Here is a 17884-nt window from a genome sequence, read left to right as displayed (position 1 = left end):
GTTAATTCAAAATGAATCACAGACCTAAATGTAAGGTTAAAACTGTAAAATCTTTAGAAGAAAATGTTAATCTTTGTGGCCTTGGATTAGGTAATGGATTGAATATTCAAACCAGCATTATTCATAATAGTAAAAGAAATGTAAACAACCCAGATGCCCATCCACTGATGAATGGACAAATGAAATGAGGTTATTTGTATAATAGAATATAATTTAGCCATTAAAGTGAAGTACCAATGCCTGCTAAAACATGAACCTTGAAAACACTATTCTAAGTGGAACTAGGCTCTTTACAGAGGCAGTAAGGTTTATTTTACTTTATTTTTGAAAAAATATTTTATTTATTCATTTTAGAGGAGAGAGAGCGAGAGAGAAAGAGGGGGGAAGGAGCAAGAAGCATCAACCAGCAACCAGCTTTTGAACCAGCAACCCCTGAGTTCCAGGTCGACACACCAGCCACTGCATCACCATAGGTCAAATGTGAGAGGTAATAAAGTTTAAATAGAGCCATGAGGCCCTAATCCAATGACTGGTCTTTACAAAAACAGGAAATTTGAACAGTCACAAAAGACTACATTGTATGAGTCCATTTATATAAAATGTCCAGAAGTGGAAAATCCGCAGAAAATGAAATTAAATTAGTGATTGTCAGGGTTTAGGAGGAAGGAGGAATGAGGAATGACTGCTAATGGGCCCGGGGCTTTCTTTTTGGAGTGATTAAGATGTTTAAAAGTAATAATGATGATTGCATAACTTGAATGTATTAAAACCTACAGAACTGTGTACTTTAAAAGAACAAATTATGTCTCAAGCTGCTATAGAAAATCTAAACTGGATATGCAAAGGTACTTCAATATCAATGTGTCCAATATCAAATCCTTTTTTTTTCATTCAGTGAGAGAAGTGAGGCAGAGAGAGAGACTCCCACATGAGCCCTGACTGGGATCCAACCAGCAAGCCCACTAGGGGGCGATGCTCTATCTATCTGGGGCGTTGCCCCATTACTCAGCAACCAAACTTTTCTTAGCACCTGAGGGGGAGGCCATGGAGCCATCCTCAGCACCTGGGGCCAACTCGCTCCCATCAAGCCACGGGTACAGGAGAGGAAGAGAGAAAGAGAGAGAGGAGACAGAGAGAAGCGAGTGGGGGGGGGGGGAGAAGCAGACGGTTGCTTCTCCTGTGTGCCCTGACCATAAATCAAATCCGGGACATCCACGTGCTGGGCCAAGACTCTACCATTGAGCCAACCGGCCAGGGCCCAATATTGAATTCTTGTTCTTCAATATCAGACTTGATCCTCTTCCTGTGCTCTCTAGAGCTTAGTGAGTAGACCACCATTCAGTTACACAAAATAGAAACCCTTGGGTTATACTTGGCATCTTGTCTATCCGTTCTTCCAATATTTAGTCCAACCCTTAATCTTATCAATTTAACTTCCTAAATATCTTTAATTTTCTCATTTGTCTATATTTTTGTTGCTACATCCCAAAGCCACCATCATCTCTTGGTAACAAGGCTTTTTACCTGGCCTCCTGATCGATACACTCTTGTCCCTCTTTAATTTGCCATTCATGCAGTGGCTGGTAGTGCTGGATTGCTCAATAGACAGACCAGGCACATGCTCACTACATCAACAGAGTAGGACACCAAAAAACTGAGGCTAAATTTCTTGGTAATTTTTGATATTTTGTATCAGTTAGGATACAAAATTCCTTCAACAGAAAATCCCACTCACACTTGCTGACATAGTGAGAAAAAGTATTAATTCAACTAACATGTTTAGACAGTTAGGTAGGCTCTAAGGTTGAACTCAGCCACGTCTTCAATCACCTATTTTTTTCTATCTTCTTCTCCTCCTCCTCCTCCTCTTCTTCTTCTTCTTCATTTTATTTACTAGTTTTACATATCACCCCCCCCCCTTGTCATATGTGCTGTGACCGGGCAAGCCCAGAGCTTCGAACCAGCAACCTCAGCGTTCCAGGTCAACGCTTCATCCCCTGAGCCACCACAGGCCAGGCAATGTGGCTCTTCTTTTATGCAAAGCTTGAACTATAAGAAAGGGGACCTCATGTATTGTCAAAGAAGGAAGGTAACTTTATAAAATATCATTTACAGCATGATTGTTCCCCCTTCGTATTTCAATATTAAAAACTCAAATGCACTTGATTTTCTGTCATCTAACACAAGCAAAATTTAATAATTTATCTATAACTCAGTAAAGAGCTTTCCAACTTTTCTTCTTGCACTATGATACAGTTAAAATGAAAAAGACTATTAAATAGGATTAGGTGTGGGTCATTCTTTTTCCAATTCAAAAATACATTGAGCATGATGACGGAGGTTCACTAACCACAGAGGTAAACACAAAGTCAGTCTTCCCATCTGGCCTCTAAACATTGAAACAATAGGAAAATTGTAAAAGAATTGTTTGGAGTTCCCACTGAATTCAATAAGAATTACTTCTCTGTTGAATCTTCAGGTCTTTCTACCTAAAACATTAAACTGGTTCTGTGTGTTATTATTAATTAACTGTGGTGGGCGATTATGGTGGGCTTTTGCTGTTTTCAGTAATAAAAGTAATATAGTTTCATTTTAGACAATTTAGGGGGTGGAGAGGAAGTACTTCTAATTCCATGGCCCACCCTCAAGCGCCACCACTTTTGTCATTTTGGTGGCTAATTCTTGGTGTGCAATCCAACCATTAATAAAGGTAAGTGAAGATCTCTTTCAAATACTTTAATCTTACAGCTTTCTAATCCCCAGGGGAGACCTGCTGTTTTTATCACGGAGAGCACCCGGACACAGAATAGCTTTCCCCCTATTGGTTAGCAAATGGGTTCTTCGGAGAATTTATTATCCTTAGTAATCTGACCCATATTAAGGCTACTTTAGGCTTCGGTGTTTTATTAAACACAAACTAGGAACAGTTCCTTTCCTGCCTCCTTCAAAGGGAGATATATGTTAATATTTTAGAGCATTTACCAGGAGTGGAGCCAATGACACTAACCACATCCACATGGAGGCTCAGGCGTGACACCCTCCCACGGAGAAGCGTCGCTGGTCCTACTGGAGATCTGGCAGAGTAAGGGTGGTTCAGATCTTGTTGTTAGCGTTTCTCTCTAAAGAATTTCAGCGCTACTTTCATGTGAGTTTGAGGGCTAAGTTTCTGAATTAGATTTTTTGTTTAACTGAATTCCGCTTTCCTATGGCTCAGACCCTGGAACCAGTTTCTGTTCTGTGTGAATAATATGTCTGTAGCTTGAGGCCCACCCAACGTCTACGACTAGGAAATAGGTCCGTCCCTGACAGGTTCATCCCTTCTCTCCCTAAATGAGCTGTGCGCGTTCTGAAAGTCAGTCACTTGCTCCCAAACTCGTTTATGCAAGTTGTACTGAGTGATTATATAGTTTAATTCAGTATTACCCAAACCATACACTTATGAGTGTAGAGGGTGGCAATCTCTATGAAAAGAAGTTGAATGCTTGGGGGAAATGTGAGAGAGACGGGTCTTTATCAGGTCTTTGTCAAGGAGGAAAGCTGTAGAATTAGGTGTAAGACAAATGCGAAAGTTTGGGTGGACGAAAGGGTTGTCAGAATCCAGAATTATGCCCTCACTTTGCTCCACAAGTACCCTGAGTTCTCACCCCACTGAAAGGAAAACAAACACCACTACTTGCTGTAGGAACGGGTGTCATAAATACATAAATATCACAATCTTTTAGTATCTTGGTCCTCAGAAATCCAGGAAAACCACGCAATGGTCACTTGTCATTTTCATTAGACACCATTCTTTTTTTTTTTAAACTTAAAATTTTTTTTTATTGATTCTTTCCCTGTAGAGAGAGAGGGAGAGGGACAGAGAGAGAAAACAGATGACATGATCCGCTGTTGCAGCCACCCACACCGTCCCTGGCTGACCTTCTCCGCGCCCTGACCAGGGATGGAACCTGCGACCCCAGCATGTCGGGACGGCGCTCCCACCACCTGAGCCGCCTGGCCAGGGCCGACGCCATTCTTTCTGACTTTGTACTCTACTGAATATATCTTTTCTTGACCTTTCTGTTCTACCAAAAAGAAAAAAAAATATTTTTTTTCTTGGGAACAAAAATAGCTGCTAAAATTTCACCTGAAATTTTAAAAAGCTATAAATCCACCAAAGAAAAAGGCAAACACATTAGCTCTAGTACAACTAGTACATAATAGAAATTAAGAGTTATTTTTGGGCAAGCTAATGTAAGTAGATCATCTGATTAAAGTATGCTCACTGAAAGTCCTGTCATGGACATCTTTATTTAGTTTAGTAGTATATGGCAGAATATAAATATATAACAACATGCCCTTTCTTGTCATGGGTAGTCTTCTGTGTAACTGACCTTTGTGGCCAACATTTTATATAACAAAAGAAAACTAAATCTGTAAATTATCAGAAAAGAAACAAGGACATAGGAAAATAATACATTATATATAACAAAAGAAAACTATTGATAGATCTGTAAATTATCAGAAGAGGAACAAGGACATAGGAAAAGAATACATTTTATATAAATTATAGAGAAAGGTACAATGAAAATCTTTCACTTTACTTTTTCACTCAGTTTTACAAAATAAAGTCAACTTGTATTATGCTGTGTCCTACTAAGAGGGCATAGACTATGTGGCCCTTCCAGAAGACAGTGGTCAAAGACAAATGTTATCTTGATGTCATAACTTGTTCTTAGTTCTTCACCGGAGTTGAGCTTCCTTTCATAGTCTTCTTCAAGTGGTGGTAGTTGGGCAAGATCTTCATCAGGAAATCCAGCTGTAGTGTCTGGGGCTGAAATGGAAGATAAAGAACTGACTATAGAGACAAAAGTTCAGAGTACAAGTAAAAGGCCCTGTCCTGCTGGCTCAGTGATAGAGTGTCAGCCGGTATGTAGAAGTCCCGCATTTGATTCCCTGTCAGGGCACACAGGAGAAGCGACCATCTGTTTCTCCACTCCTCCCCCTTTTCTCTCCCTCTCTCCCTCCCTCTCCTTCTCCCTCTCTCCCTCTCTCTCTCTCTTCCTCTCCTATAGCCATGGCTCATTTGAGCAAGTTAGCCCTGGGTGCTGAGGATGGCACCATGGCCTCACCTCAGGTTCTAAAATAGCTCATTTGTCTAGCAATAGCCCCAGATGGGCAGAGCATCACCCCATAGGGTGTTTGCCAGTGGATCCCGGTCGGGTACCTGCAGAAGTCTGTATGTCTGCCTCCCCACTTCTCACTTAATAAAAACAAAAACAAAAAAAGAGTACATGTAGAAGTGATTATCACTAGGTCATGGAATTACAGGCGATTATCACTGAATTATTATTGCTTACCCATCTTCTTTTTTTTTTTCAATTTACAATAAACATACATATTAAGTTTGGTTAAAAGAAAAGTCAATCATGGATTTTTCTGATATATGATATCAGTACTCACGTAGGAGAATCTTTCAAAAAAAAGTCAAAAGATACATATATATATATAAACCATATGAGCCAATTTGTGGTGGCACAGTGGATAAAGTGTTGATCTGGAACACTGAGGTCGCCAGTTCAAACCCCGGGCTTGCTCAGTTAAGGCACATATGAGAAACAACTACTATGAGTTGGTGCTTCCCTCTCCTCACCACCCCCACTTCTCTCTTTTTCTCTCTCCTCTAAAAAAAAAAAAAAAAAAAAATCAATAAAATATATAGATATATATGATTCAGTTTTCAACATTGCTTTTATAGATTTTACCTTGGCCTCAAAAATGTTAAAAAGTTCCAATTACAGAAGTCAACATGGTAAAATACCCAGAGTACATTGCTCTTCACAAGACCCACAGAGCACACATCTGCAGTACTCATCTGATCTTCACTCTTCACACACTAGCTTTGCCCAAACTTCCCTCAGTATAAAACTCCCCCCGGGTACTTGGGAAAAAGATGAACTTTTAGCCCTCGACCCTGATTCACGAAGTCTGGGGAGTCCTTTTTGAATGAGGACTTCTGCACGACCTTCCTGAGCCCTGAAACATGGAGAACTGCCGCCTGCCAGTGTGTACTGAGGTTCAGATACCCTTGCTCACTTAATTCTGGCCTCCCTCCCCCGCCCCAGCTTCATTTCTCCCTCTGGAATCACGTTTGCTGTTATGTAGACAGATAGTGAAAAATACTGGACCGGTTCCTATTTTCTTTTCAGTCTACAGAAGAAATACTTGCTTAGAATAACAGCAATAATATAAGCCCAAACGTTACAGAAATAGAATAACCCGAAAGAACTGGAGTTTAAATTTCTGATGAAATTGGCTAAGAAGCAGAGGCAAAGTGATAAATGTCATGAAAAACACTTTCTTTCAGAGGCGGAACTAAGGACGGAAACTGAGGGTGCCGACAGGGGCTCCAGATCTCAGTCCGAACGTCTTCCGTCAGCGGGAAGTCCCAACCCTTTCTTACTCGGCTGCTACCCTGACAGGAAACTCCAGATCCCTCCTCTTCGTGACTCTTAGTTCTTGGGAGACGGTCATTTCTCATAGGCCAGGAAGTTATCCAAACATACTTGCATATTCACAGCTGTACTTATTCTCAACCTGACTGTGTCAGTAACTAACTGATAGACCCCCAACTGGCTGTCCAGTATAAATTTGGTAGGGTCACTCCTAACCCTTGAAGACTGATATTTCATGTGGAATCAATACATTTTCAGATTCTGTAATAAATGTTCAGTGGAAATGCATAAGACCAAGAATAATATCTCTGAGTTTTTGTTTCCATAATCAATTTGTCATTGATTGTACCTATTTGATTTGTCATCTTTGCAAGTATTTTTTATGTAACTTACAGACCACTTTAGGAATATTTCTGTGATATTTTATTTTAATAATTTCTTTTTACTTATTTTTAGTTTTGAAAATGTATTGTGAATTGACTTTATTGATTGATTGATTGATTTAGAGGGGGGGGGTATTTTGGGGAAATCAGCAGCCCTAGAACTCTTTCATTAGAGCTTCTAGTACCTGTGGTCGCTCAGTCTGCACCCGACGAAGGCAGTCTACACCATAGATCACCGTGTTCTCGGGAATGACTTCAAATGTATTTAAGTTGCAGCAAGCCCCAATGATGCAACCACTTGTCAATATTACATTTCTGCCTACATATGCTGCAGTAAAAACATGGGAAGAATTACAATTTAAGACATCAAATGATTAGAACACTATTTTTTCTAAGATGATTTAGGTAAAAAACGCAAACTGGTTTAAGAAAGAAAGGAAATACTTCATTTCAGAATTTGTATAGCATAGGTACCAGACTAGTTTTCAGAGCTCTGCTGTTGATTAGTTGTGTGACCTTGGTCAAGTCACTATACGTTCTCTGAGCAACTTTCTTGATAAATAAAGAGGCCACCCTACTGCACAGTGTGCTGTAAGAAATAAATGGATAGCAACCATATAGTGCTCAGCACAGGTTCGACGCATAGCAAGTATTTAATAAATAGAAAATGACAATAATGATGGTAATAACAATTGGTAATCCACATTAAAATAAAAGCATGAAGCTGAGTCACAAAAAGTCTTATTATTTAAAAAGAGAAGCATTTTCTTTCATGCCAATCAGAACCAAGAAAGAGAAAGCATTATTCTAAAGAGGTCCCAATGGTTAGGTCCCTTGGGACCTTTGTGGGACAAGCCCTTGGAGCTGCTCCCCAGCTGTGGTGGTGACTTTATATGACCCCCTGCCTGGAACTGTTTATAAGTAGCTTAGGTTTGCTTCTGATTGGCCAGGGCAGTAGACCTGAAATTAAAAAAAGCAAATGGCTATCAAAACTGATTTTTTCTTTAACTCCACAATGATGTTATCAACTAACTTATCATTGATACTAGTGTTTAGTAGAAGTCTTTTTTCAAACTTTCATTTGAATTTTTCATAAAGTTCAGTTCTGATTTAAGTATATATACACAGCAGAAATTTGAATTTAATGTATTAAGTGTATTACCCATGGGGTTCCTTAAAGGCAAAGAATTAGTCTCCCAGCTACACGAGTCCACTTCCAAGCGTACCCTCCCTCCACGCACGCCACTGTGCCGCAGTCTGAGCAGGCACACCTCGGAAACACGGCAGGCTCAGCCCCAGAGAACAACAGAAAAGCGAATGCAATGCAATAAAATGAGTCACAAGAAATTCTTGGTTTCCCACTGCAAAAAAGTTATGTTTACACTACACTGTAGTCTGTCTATTAAGTGTGCAATAGCGTTATGTCTAACAAAACAATGTACATATCTTAAAAAAAAAAAGACTTAATTGGCCCTTACCAGTTGGCTCAGTGATAGAGCATCGGCCCACGTGTGGATGTCCCAGGTTCAATTACGGGTCAGGGCACACAGGAGAGGCGCCCATCTGCTTCTCCACCCCTCCCCCTCTCACTTTTCCCTCTTTCTCTCGTCCCCTCCCCTTGGGTTGCAATGGAGCAAGGGCCCCAGATGGGCAGAGCATTGCCCCCTAGTGGGCTTGCCGGGTAGAACCCAGTCGGGCGCATGCAGGAGTCTCTCTCTGCCTCCCCTCCTAACACTAAACAAACAAAAGAGACTTTATTGCTAAAATTGCTAACCATCATTGAGCTCTCAGCAAGGTTGTATCCCAGACCCCACAGGAGAAAGGAAGGGATCCCTTGTCACGAGAAAACTCCCAACATGGCTTACCTTTTGATTCGATAACATTATTATCTCCCATTTTCATGGCTTGGGAATCTGTAAGCCAGAGTTAAGTAAACACTGCAAGTATGTTCCTCTTTCCCGACTACTTCGCTCTGACCTCATCCTGCCCCGGGACAGAGGACGGAGGCGTGGGAAGGGCCAGCAGGCTCGGCCCAGCCAGAGCTCCTTGCTCAGGGGAGTCTGGACGTAAAGTTCTAATCTTTAAATAGAAATATCTCCAAGTATAAATAAATGACTTCTATCTTTTAAAAGAAATGAGCACCTATATCTCAATTCTGAGAGTAACATATTTCCACAATTGTTTTAATAAAGTTAAAAGTATCTATCACTCAATGACTTAATCATAACATGTTAATGGTTTGATACATCCTTATGTAATTATATATATTTCCCTTTATATAACTGGGACTCAAACTGCAAAGTCAAACTGTATCAACTTTTGTAGCCCACTTTATTTGGTTCCTTTACATTTCTAAGCATTATTATGTATCATTAAAATTGTTAAAAACATAATTTTAAATGACTGCTTAAAGGTTGTAATAGTACATGTTATGTTTTATTTAAATATTTTGCTATTGTTACACATTTTTAGATTTGTTACCCCTCCAAGTATTTTATATTATAAAACAATGTCTTACTGATACCATACAAAGATTTTACTATCTTTTTAGAGTACACAATCAAGCAAAAGAATTGGTGACACTCTGGGGAAAAAAAAACAAAGAATAAAATACTTTCATCCCCATCCACCATCTCCTTGCATCAGACAATGTGCTGTCAACCTAAATCTATATAGGAATCACGTGGCCATAGCTGTGGTTCTTAACCCAGGACAGAAGCCTGGGTTACTGTTCCTGTCTACTGTCACTTAGTCATTACTACCCGACAACAAGCTGTAACAACAGGAACATGATCTGAGCTCAAAATTACATTTTGAGTGCCTTCAAAATGCTGAGCTAAAGGTGTGTCCATGTGTGTACACATGTGTGCAAGCGTGTCTGAAAATAGCTTACTCCTTTACTGGGTTTTTTAGTGGAAGAGATGGGATAATTTTTTTCATATACTACAACTAAATCTTCTCAAATAACAGGATGGCCCTGCCCCCAAAATATAATTAATATATCTATAATAGGCCCTGGCCAATTGGCTCAGCGGTAGAGTGTTGGCCTGGTACAGGGGTCAGGAACCTATGGCTTGCGAGCCACATGTGGCTCTTTGATGGCTGCATCTGGCTCGCAGAAAAATCTTTAATAAAAAAAATAATGTTAAAAATATAAAACATTCTCATGTATTACAATCTATTCATTTCCTACTGCTCATGTTCATGGTTGTGGGTGGCTGGAGCCAATCACAGCTGTCCTCCGGGAGAAACCAAATTTTTATTGGATAATGCATAAGGTACACGGGTCATTGTCTGGCTCTCATGGAATTACATTTTAAAATATGGGGCGTTCATGGCTCTCTCAGCTAAAATGGTTCCCAACCCCTAGCCTGGTATGTGGAAGTCCTGGGTTTGATTCCCGGTCAGGGCACACAGGAGAAGCGCCCATCTGCTTCTGCCCCTCCCCCTCTCCTTCCTCTCTGTCTCTCTCTTCCCCTCCAGCAGCCAAGGCTCCATTGGAGCAAAGTTGGCCCAGGCACTGAGGATGGCTCCATGGCCTCCATCTGAGGCACTAGAATGGCTCCAGTGCAATGGAACGATGGCCCAGATGGGCAGAGCATCGCCCCCTGGTGGGCATGCTGGGTGGATCCCAGTGGGGCGCATGTGGGAGTCTGTCTCTCTGCCTCCATGCTTCTCATTTCAGAAAAATACAAAAAGAAAAAAATATATATATCTATAATAAATGTACTTGATAAATTATGACAATTTCTATGAACGGTCTTAGGTACTATAATAAAAGACACCTGGGAATGATTTATCTTAAATTATAGTAAAGGATACAACAGCCAACTTCAAATACATTATTGGTGCCAATGATCATGGGTTTGGGTTCTGGATCCTCAGTGTCAGGGGTGATATTATCGGGGTAACTATAAAAAGAAGAAACAAAGCATCAAAAAGTCAATAATGTAATATACAATTCTCCTGTTTTAGAACATGGGTTCATTCTCTCTATTTTACCTACATCGAGCTTAAAATATGTAGTCATTCTTACTGCAAATGAATTATGTATCCCTTATACTTGATTCAAAGTTTAAAAAGAACCACTAAAACGTAAAGAAGTCACAGGTAGATAGAGAACAGCCTTCCTTTTATTTTTTAAACTCAAAGCTCAGAGAGACTTCTCCAGGACAAGTAAAAAAAGAGAATGGCTCTGACTTTTAGCTTATTGAATTGGAGTCAAAATCATGTCTAAGTTGAAAATTTTCCATTCTTAATAATCAATCATAAACAGATATTCACATAAAATAATTATGTTATGCTGTTAGTTGAAATATTTGGAACATAAAATGTTTGTGGTCTAAGAGGAGGAAGTCATTTAAAAACGACTGGTGATTTATCCCGGACAGCTGAGTTACTTCAGAATATAGCTGTTGTTAACTGACTTACACTTAAGGTGCCAAATATATTTTAAAAAGAAACTGCTTAATATAGTAAGAAACTCCCCAATCTTAAGTAAGCTTTAAGACAAAAAATCTCTTTATCAGTTAAATATTTTCCCAAGGTCTTTGTTACAAATTCCACACATTGTTGCTATAAATTAGGTATAAGCTTGGATTTCCTGCCAAGATTATAGCTAGAAAGCTTTACAAATGCTTATAAAAATTTCATAGGTATTAGTGTCTATGTGGTTCACTCTGATCATGTACATGGTTCTAATATGTTATTATATTTTTAATCTTTAAAGTTTAACAATTGCCTCTAGGACTCAAAATTTTTCAAATAAATTCGGGGTATTGCCCCCACAAAGCATGTAAAGGTATATGTCAAAGTAAAGCTCACGAGCCTGAGCCAGACTAGTAACATTTCAGCCAGAACCCAGAAAGCAAACAGGCTCTTCCGGGTGGCCACACAGCGCCGCAGTGGGGGGTTCTCAGGAGCCGTGCGCTTACGGAAGGGGGAGGTACTGGTGTGGGGGGGAGATGAGCAGACCGAGAGTCGGAGTCCAGTCGGCTACCAACCCCCCCACGAGCTACCTCACCTGGGACAAGCCTCTTCACTCATCATGAGGTCTGTAGTTTCCTCATTTACTAATTACTTGTATAGAAAATGATCCTTAATGTTTCTCTTGTTCTGAAACAGCGGGCTTTCCAGATGTCAGTTACAAAAGGTTCCTACAGTTAGAGGAAATGAATAAAAACCCAATCTGTGGTCCTCGGGGCAGCGTATCTGTAAGAGGCTTACTCACGCGTTTATGATCAGCGCCTGCTCCTCTATTAGGTTACCTTCCCCAATCACTATGGGTCCGGCCTCCGCAATGATTCGTGCTTTGGGGTGGATCACTGTCCTCGGTCCTGTTAGAAGTACGGGGACAAGAAATTATTAGGGAAGTCTATGCTCCAAACAGAAGCACAGGTCGTTCACGTGTGTGTGTGTGTGTGTGTGTGTGTGTGTGTGTGTGTTTGTGTGTGTGCGCGCGCACGCGCGTGTGCACATGAGGCTGTTGGGAGGAACATTTACTAAAATATGTGCCAGGCACCACACAAGGCACTTAACAAACGTTATCTCCCCAGCTGCTATCGTTAGCAGTTAGTGCCAAATCTCAGACCAAGGTGAGTGGAGACAGCACAGGGCCTTGGAGCCAGACAGCCCTGGCTCACACTTGTTATCTCAGCGGTGAAATGGAAGTGGTGATAATACTCGTCTTGCAGGGTTGTTGTAAGGATTAGCTGAAATGTTTGTAGACCCAGTATTCTGGGGCATAGTTGGCAATAAAAATGAATTCTCTTCCTTCCTTTCCTGCATAAAGGTGAACCACCTAGCACTTTCATATGCTATTGTACTACAGGGTCCGTCTTTTCAGTAAACGATTAAGGAGGATTATGGGAGGGATGGGAGTCAGAAAATATGGAAACTGACCTTAGGTCTGCTACTTTGTCACTCTATGCGAGCCTGCAGAGCTTCTGTTGTCTGGCCTAGCATGTGATTTTTAACCAGTTAAAGGGGGACAGTGCAAGGAGCCCACTGTGATTACTGGGGTCCTGAGACTCTGACAGGGAAACCGAAGGCAGTGACTCGAGTCTCAGGTCAAAGGGAGCAGGAAAGGGGCCTCGTGAAGCCCCTTCCCCTCCAGGCTGGCGGAGTCGCATGCCTAAGCACAGATTCGTAATGCTGACACGTTCTCTCTCCCGGGTTTTACTAACCCACAGTCCTAGCATGTGCTGATAATGAAACCACGGATGCGAAAACAGAACTTGGTTTTAGCCTCTCCCTCCCACACCCACTGGACCCATCCTCAATTCTAAAGCTATTTGTATTGGTACACTAGCAGACAGAAAGTAACTGACTCTGGGAGTAAGAGAGGGAGGCAGAGCGTTGACAGAAGGAGGAGAGGGAGTCAGGAAGAAGACACTGACCATGAGATTCAATTGCATAAATTGCAAATTCATTCAATAATCATCTATTTTTGAGAGGCAAGATTTAGCGCTGTATGTTATGGAAAAACAAAAAGACACATTCTATTTTTGTCCTTTGAGCCTGTCTTCTTAAAAACTGGGAATACGTGGCCCTGGCCAGTTGCTCGGTGGATAGAGCACTGGCCCTGTGTGAACACCCGGGGTTGACCTCCCTTCAGGGCACACAGGAGAGGTGACCATCTGCTTTCCCCCCCTTCCCTCTCCCCCTCCTCTCCCTATTCCCATCCCACAGCCAGTGGCTCAACTGGTTCGAGCATGGACTCCAGGTGCTGAGGATGGCTTGGTTGGTCCTAGTGTCAGCCTCAGGCACTGGCGAGAGCTCGGTTGGTTCGAGCATCAGCCCCAGACAGGAGTTGCCAGGTGGATCCCAGTTGGGGTGCATGCAGGAGTCTGTCTCACCTCCTCTCACTTAAACAAACAAACAAACAAAAACGGGGAATACTTCACACACGAGTGTATTAAAATAAATAAGGAGGTGTCCCTTGTACCCAAAGAATGGGAACGAACCTCAGTGAAGCTTGTTTTTTACTAAATAACGAAGAGCTGGAGATTGATAACGGGCTGGGGGAGCTGAAACAGGACGCACAAGGTACACACACTCTGGTAGGAAACAGCCAGAGAGTGGCTTTGTTATTTCTGTCACCTCTAGCTCTCCAAGTCCTCAGCTGCTGAAGTAAAAGTTCCCTTGCCTATTCAGGATAGGAGATTTCAGGATAGAAGACGGGATCTCTCAGGTCCTTGGGAAGCTTCTCAACTTGACCATGGTCGTGAACACACGTGCCTTTTTTTCTTTGTTAAAAAACAACAACAACACACGTGTGCTGTTCAGCTAGCTCGGTTGGTTAGAGCATTGTACCGAAGTGCAGAGGTTGCTGGTTCGATCCCCAGTCTGTGCACTTTGGGACAAAGCTCTATCCAGTTAGGACAACATTGGATTCCTTTGAAATGAGATCTTTCTTACAGGTCTTCTAGCTGTGTGAACCAATTTAAATAGGTAGTTTGCAAAATCCTAGATTTACATTTTGTTTCAAAATGTTCTATAATAAAGGGACACAATGTATTTTGAGTTCTCTGTAATTAAAGCCCCAGTCAATGCCCAACCCCTTGTCTATAAAGCCTAGACTGCTTCCAGCACTTAAAGGCTATGTGGTTAATCTCTCAAAAGCCTGTTTTCTCATCTATAAAATGATGAGATCTATAACTACATCAGTGGGCTGGAGTGTGAACTATAGGAAATAATGTTTGAAAGAGAGATCATGGCGTCTAGCCCATAGTGCTTAAAAAACTGAGGCTTATCACTGTCTGACACTAAGAGCCAACAGAAAGCTGTATCACAGTCAGTAAAATAAGCCCTGGTCTGAGACACAGACGAAAAGGGCCTCCCTTACTCCTTAACTCACTCAGGTCATGAGCTGAATATCTCCGTTTAATCAGAAGAGAAATTTCTGCCCCTAATTTTAAGATAATAAAAAAATTAATACAGGTATCTTCCATACTAGCATTAAAAATCTGAGGATGAAGAGCTCGTCGTGGCCGTGACAGAAAGCAGACCCCTCGCACTGCTAGATAAGGAGCCACAGACGCTAGGTAGTCTGCTAGTCCCCAAGAGGCAGCTCTGACGACAAGCAGACTTGTGAGAAGATACCTGAGAACGGACTAACAAGACAGAGGTACCACTGGGACCTATGCTTCTTTAAAAGTTGCTCTTTCCCCTGGCAAAGATGATAAATATATGCTAATTACACAACAAACCAAACAGATAACACAAAAGTTTAAAAATCCCATCTCATGTCCTCTTATACAATATACAAAAATAATGCCTGAGTTATTTTAACCAGATGTTCTCTTCGTATTCTTTTTAAAAACCATTATTAATAAGTTAGGTAGTAAATAACTGGAAGGCTGGTTTTAAATCTGAGAGCCTTGTCCTGGGAGGTAGAATCGTATCCACGTAGATAAGATTTGTGCTTAAGACACTACCTCCACCTAGCGGCAGCACTGCCAAACTACAAATCCTGGTGCTTCCGAGCTGAAATAACGTAGAAGATCGAACTACCAATTTGGACTTGTGAAGTAACAGCAAATGTCATGGGCGACCATAAACTGAATACTTCCTCTAAACTTCTTGTCTTTTCTGGGCAGAAACGAGAGAAGTTAGAATACATGTACTTCAGTAAACGTGGCTAAAATTTTGGATTGGTGAACTATTTTTTTCTTTTTAAATTGGCTGTTTACATTTATTATTCTATTTGGGAAACAAGTTTAAATAGTCTCTCCTGTTTGAAAAAGTCCAAATTTGCCCACATACAACATAATTTACAGGGGAACCCCCCTCCCCTGCAATATGCAGGCACTGGTAGCACTCCGGTGGCCCACACGGCCCTGCGGCCTGTGCCCCCTGAATGACGGTCTCTGTGTTCCGGAACCGTGGGCCAGTCCGCGTCTGTCCGGCACAGAGCCGGGCCCACGGCACAGAGCCGGGCCCACGGAGCAGGGCTCTGGTTCTGACTCCGCCCCGCCAGCCGGGGGCAGGGTCACAAACCCCAGCACAGATTTACTGTTGCCCAACGTGTAAGACGGGGTTTCCTCTCACTCTCCAAACCCCGCTCTCGCTCCTGGGCCGTTTCCACTCCAGCCGAGAAACCGACTTAAACACGGTATCAATGACTGCAGTACATGTGAACCGGTGACGTGTTGGATCGGTGACCTTCTTGAAAGAACATGTGACAGGTGAGGGAAGCGCCAGCCAGCTTGTCTCGGCCCGGTTTGTGCTGGAGCTCACAATGAAAGCGGTGGCTATGCTCTGCTTTTCTGAGCGCAAGGGCACTTGCACCTGGACTGGGTCTGAACTCAAACCAAGTTTAAGGGTCTTGAGGTTAAAATGCTTTAAAAATAAAATCTGTCACCATGGAAAGTTTTTAAAAAGGCTGTTGTGAACCTTGCTGGGGCTCCTTCTGGCAGGGTGGTTTGTGTATTTTCTCACCACATGTGGTGAAACCCTATTTGGCTTATCTCCTTGTTTGGATAAATGTGTCTGAGTTGGAGTTGCCTTACTGCCTGATGAAATATTTTTCTAAATGGCTGGCTGGGCTTGATGCAGCATAGCCAGAAAGACATTCCTTGCATCAAATTTCCATTCCCCTCATTTGGTAAAGGACATTTTTCCTCTCTATCTTTGCCACAGAAAGCAATCTTTGAGTTCGTTTTCATATGTCAATAAATAGTTCAAAAGCCACAAGGTTTCTTTTGAAAATTAAAACGATTCCTTGGACCTGTAAGCTGAAGTACCTGCAAGAACTGCTTTAGAGTCCACGAATTTCCCAAGTCAAAGCCATTGTTCTGCCTTATTGAAAAGATTTCCACAATAAAAGGGAAGCTTTTGATCTATATTAAAATCTAATGAAGAGAAAGACAGAGTTAAGTGGGACAAAGTGCTTTCATCACAGAGCGTTTCCTCTGGGCCAAGTTCTACCTTCTCACAATGATGTCCCAAACCAAGCGGGTCCTGACACCAGGACACGGCCTTCCACTTTGTTATGGCACCACCAGACCGTGCTTAACGGTGCCTTCCTGAAATGTTTTCAACATTCACAATAAAACTTATAGAAAACAATACATGGCCTAGGAATGAAGGTAGCCTAATTAAAAACAGGCTTGATACTATGAAACCTTATTTACCCAAATATAATTAACAAGAGAGCTGTTACTTCCCCCAAGGTCTGTTTCTTAGCTTCTAATGAAGGAGCTCCAGCAGAACCTCAAGTCACACTGGTTAAGGAAAATCCTTCAAAGCTTCCAACTAGGTTCTGTATTTAACCAAATACCTGATGTTCTGGGAAAACAGAAGATTGGGTTTAAAGTTCTACTATACCACAACAGTGAAGGAAAAAATTACTTTATTCCTAAAATTCAAAATGAAATAATATGGTAAGAGTATAACCAATTAGGAGATGAAAAGTTATGTATATAACATTCTAAAATATCTATTAATTAAACTACACTTAAGTTTATTGCTACTTAACCCAGAAAACAGCTTATTAAGTGTTCAAATCTCTACCTTCATAGCATAACAGAAAAGACTTGAATGAATTCTTCTGGAAAATTAATAAAAAACAAAAATAAAAGGCATAAAGTAAAAAATAAAACATGGCAGGGAGAGAGAATTTTAATTAGGTAACTTATCTCTATTCTGTGTTTTGATTTAATTTATATCTCCCAGGAGTTTTCTAATCTGATGTGTTATATGAGAAAAATGAATTAATAGTAGCCAAAGGATGAGAGCTATTTTATACCAAATAAGCAATGCTAGAAATGACTAAATACCGATTCTGGAGAATTCCTATTTATATATACAACTGGAGATAAGACACGTTGAAGGAAAATGAGATAAGAATTGTGGAAGACAGGGCAGTGGGTAACTACATCACTGAATCTTTTCCCTAATTTTTAAAGTTGAAACATTTCTGTAAAATATTTGAGCAAATTTTCTTGTTTTAAAAATATGGATCAAAAATAAACATAACAAGTATTAACTTAGATCCATTTTTTAAATTTATTGCTTTTTAGAGAGAGGAGACAGAGAAAGAGGGAAGAGAAAGAGGGGAGAGGA

General features: G+C 41.1%; 2 protein-coding genes across 2 annotated transcripts in view; one reads left to right on the top strand and one right to left on the bottom strand.

Annotated features, from left to right (window-relative positions):
- Positions 1-4273: 4273 nt before the first annotated feature.
- Positions 4274-17884, bottom strand: part of DCTN6 (dynactin subunit 6) — a 20550-nt gene continuing 6939 nt past the window's right edge. Inside the window, exons 3-7 of the mRNA XM_066380282.1 lie at positions 12048-12153; positions 10640-10728; positions 8683-8730; positions 7003-7145; positions 4274-4813 (exon numbers count right to left, since the gene is read on the bottom strand). Of these exons, the coding sequence (XP_066236379.1) occupies positions 4715-4813; positions 7003-7145; positions 8683-8730; positions 10640-10728; positions 12048-12153 (485 nt within the window). The 3' untranslated portion in view covers positions 4274-4714. The remainder of the gene's footprint in view (positions 4814-7002; positions 7146-8682; positions 8731-10639; positions 10729-12047; positions 12154-17884) is intronic.
- Positions 11816-17884, top strand: part of MBOAT4 (membrane bound O-acyltransferase domain containing 4) — a 24194-nt gene continuing 18125 nt past the window's right edge. Inside the window, exon 1 of the mRNA XM_066380275.1 lies at positions 11816-11869. Coding sequence (XP_066236372.1) covers positions 11865-11869 — 5 coding nt within the window. The 5' untranslated portion in view covers positions 11816-11864. The remainder of the gene's footprint in view (positions 11870-17884) is intronic.

Source organism: Saccopteryx leptura, chromosome 4 (genome assembly GCF_036850995.1).
Source record: "Saccopteryx leptura isolate mSacLep1 chromosome 4, mSacLep1_pri_phased_curated, whole genome shotgun sequence".
In the NCBI taxonomy this organism is placed as follows: domain Eukaryota; kingdom Metazoa; phylum Chordata; class Mammalia; order Chiroptera; family Emballonuridae; genus Saccopteryx; species Saccopteryx leptura.
This window is presented reverse-complemented; position numbering and strand designations above follow the sequence as displayed.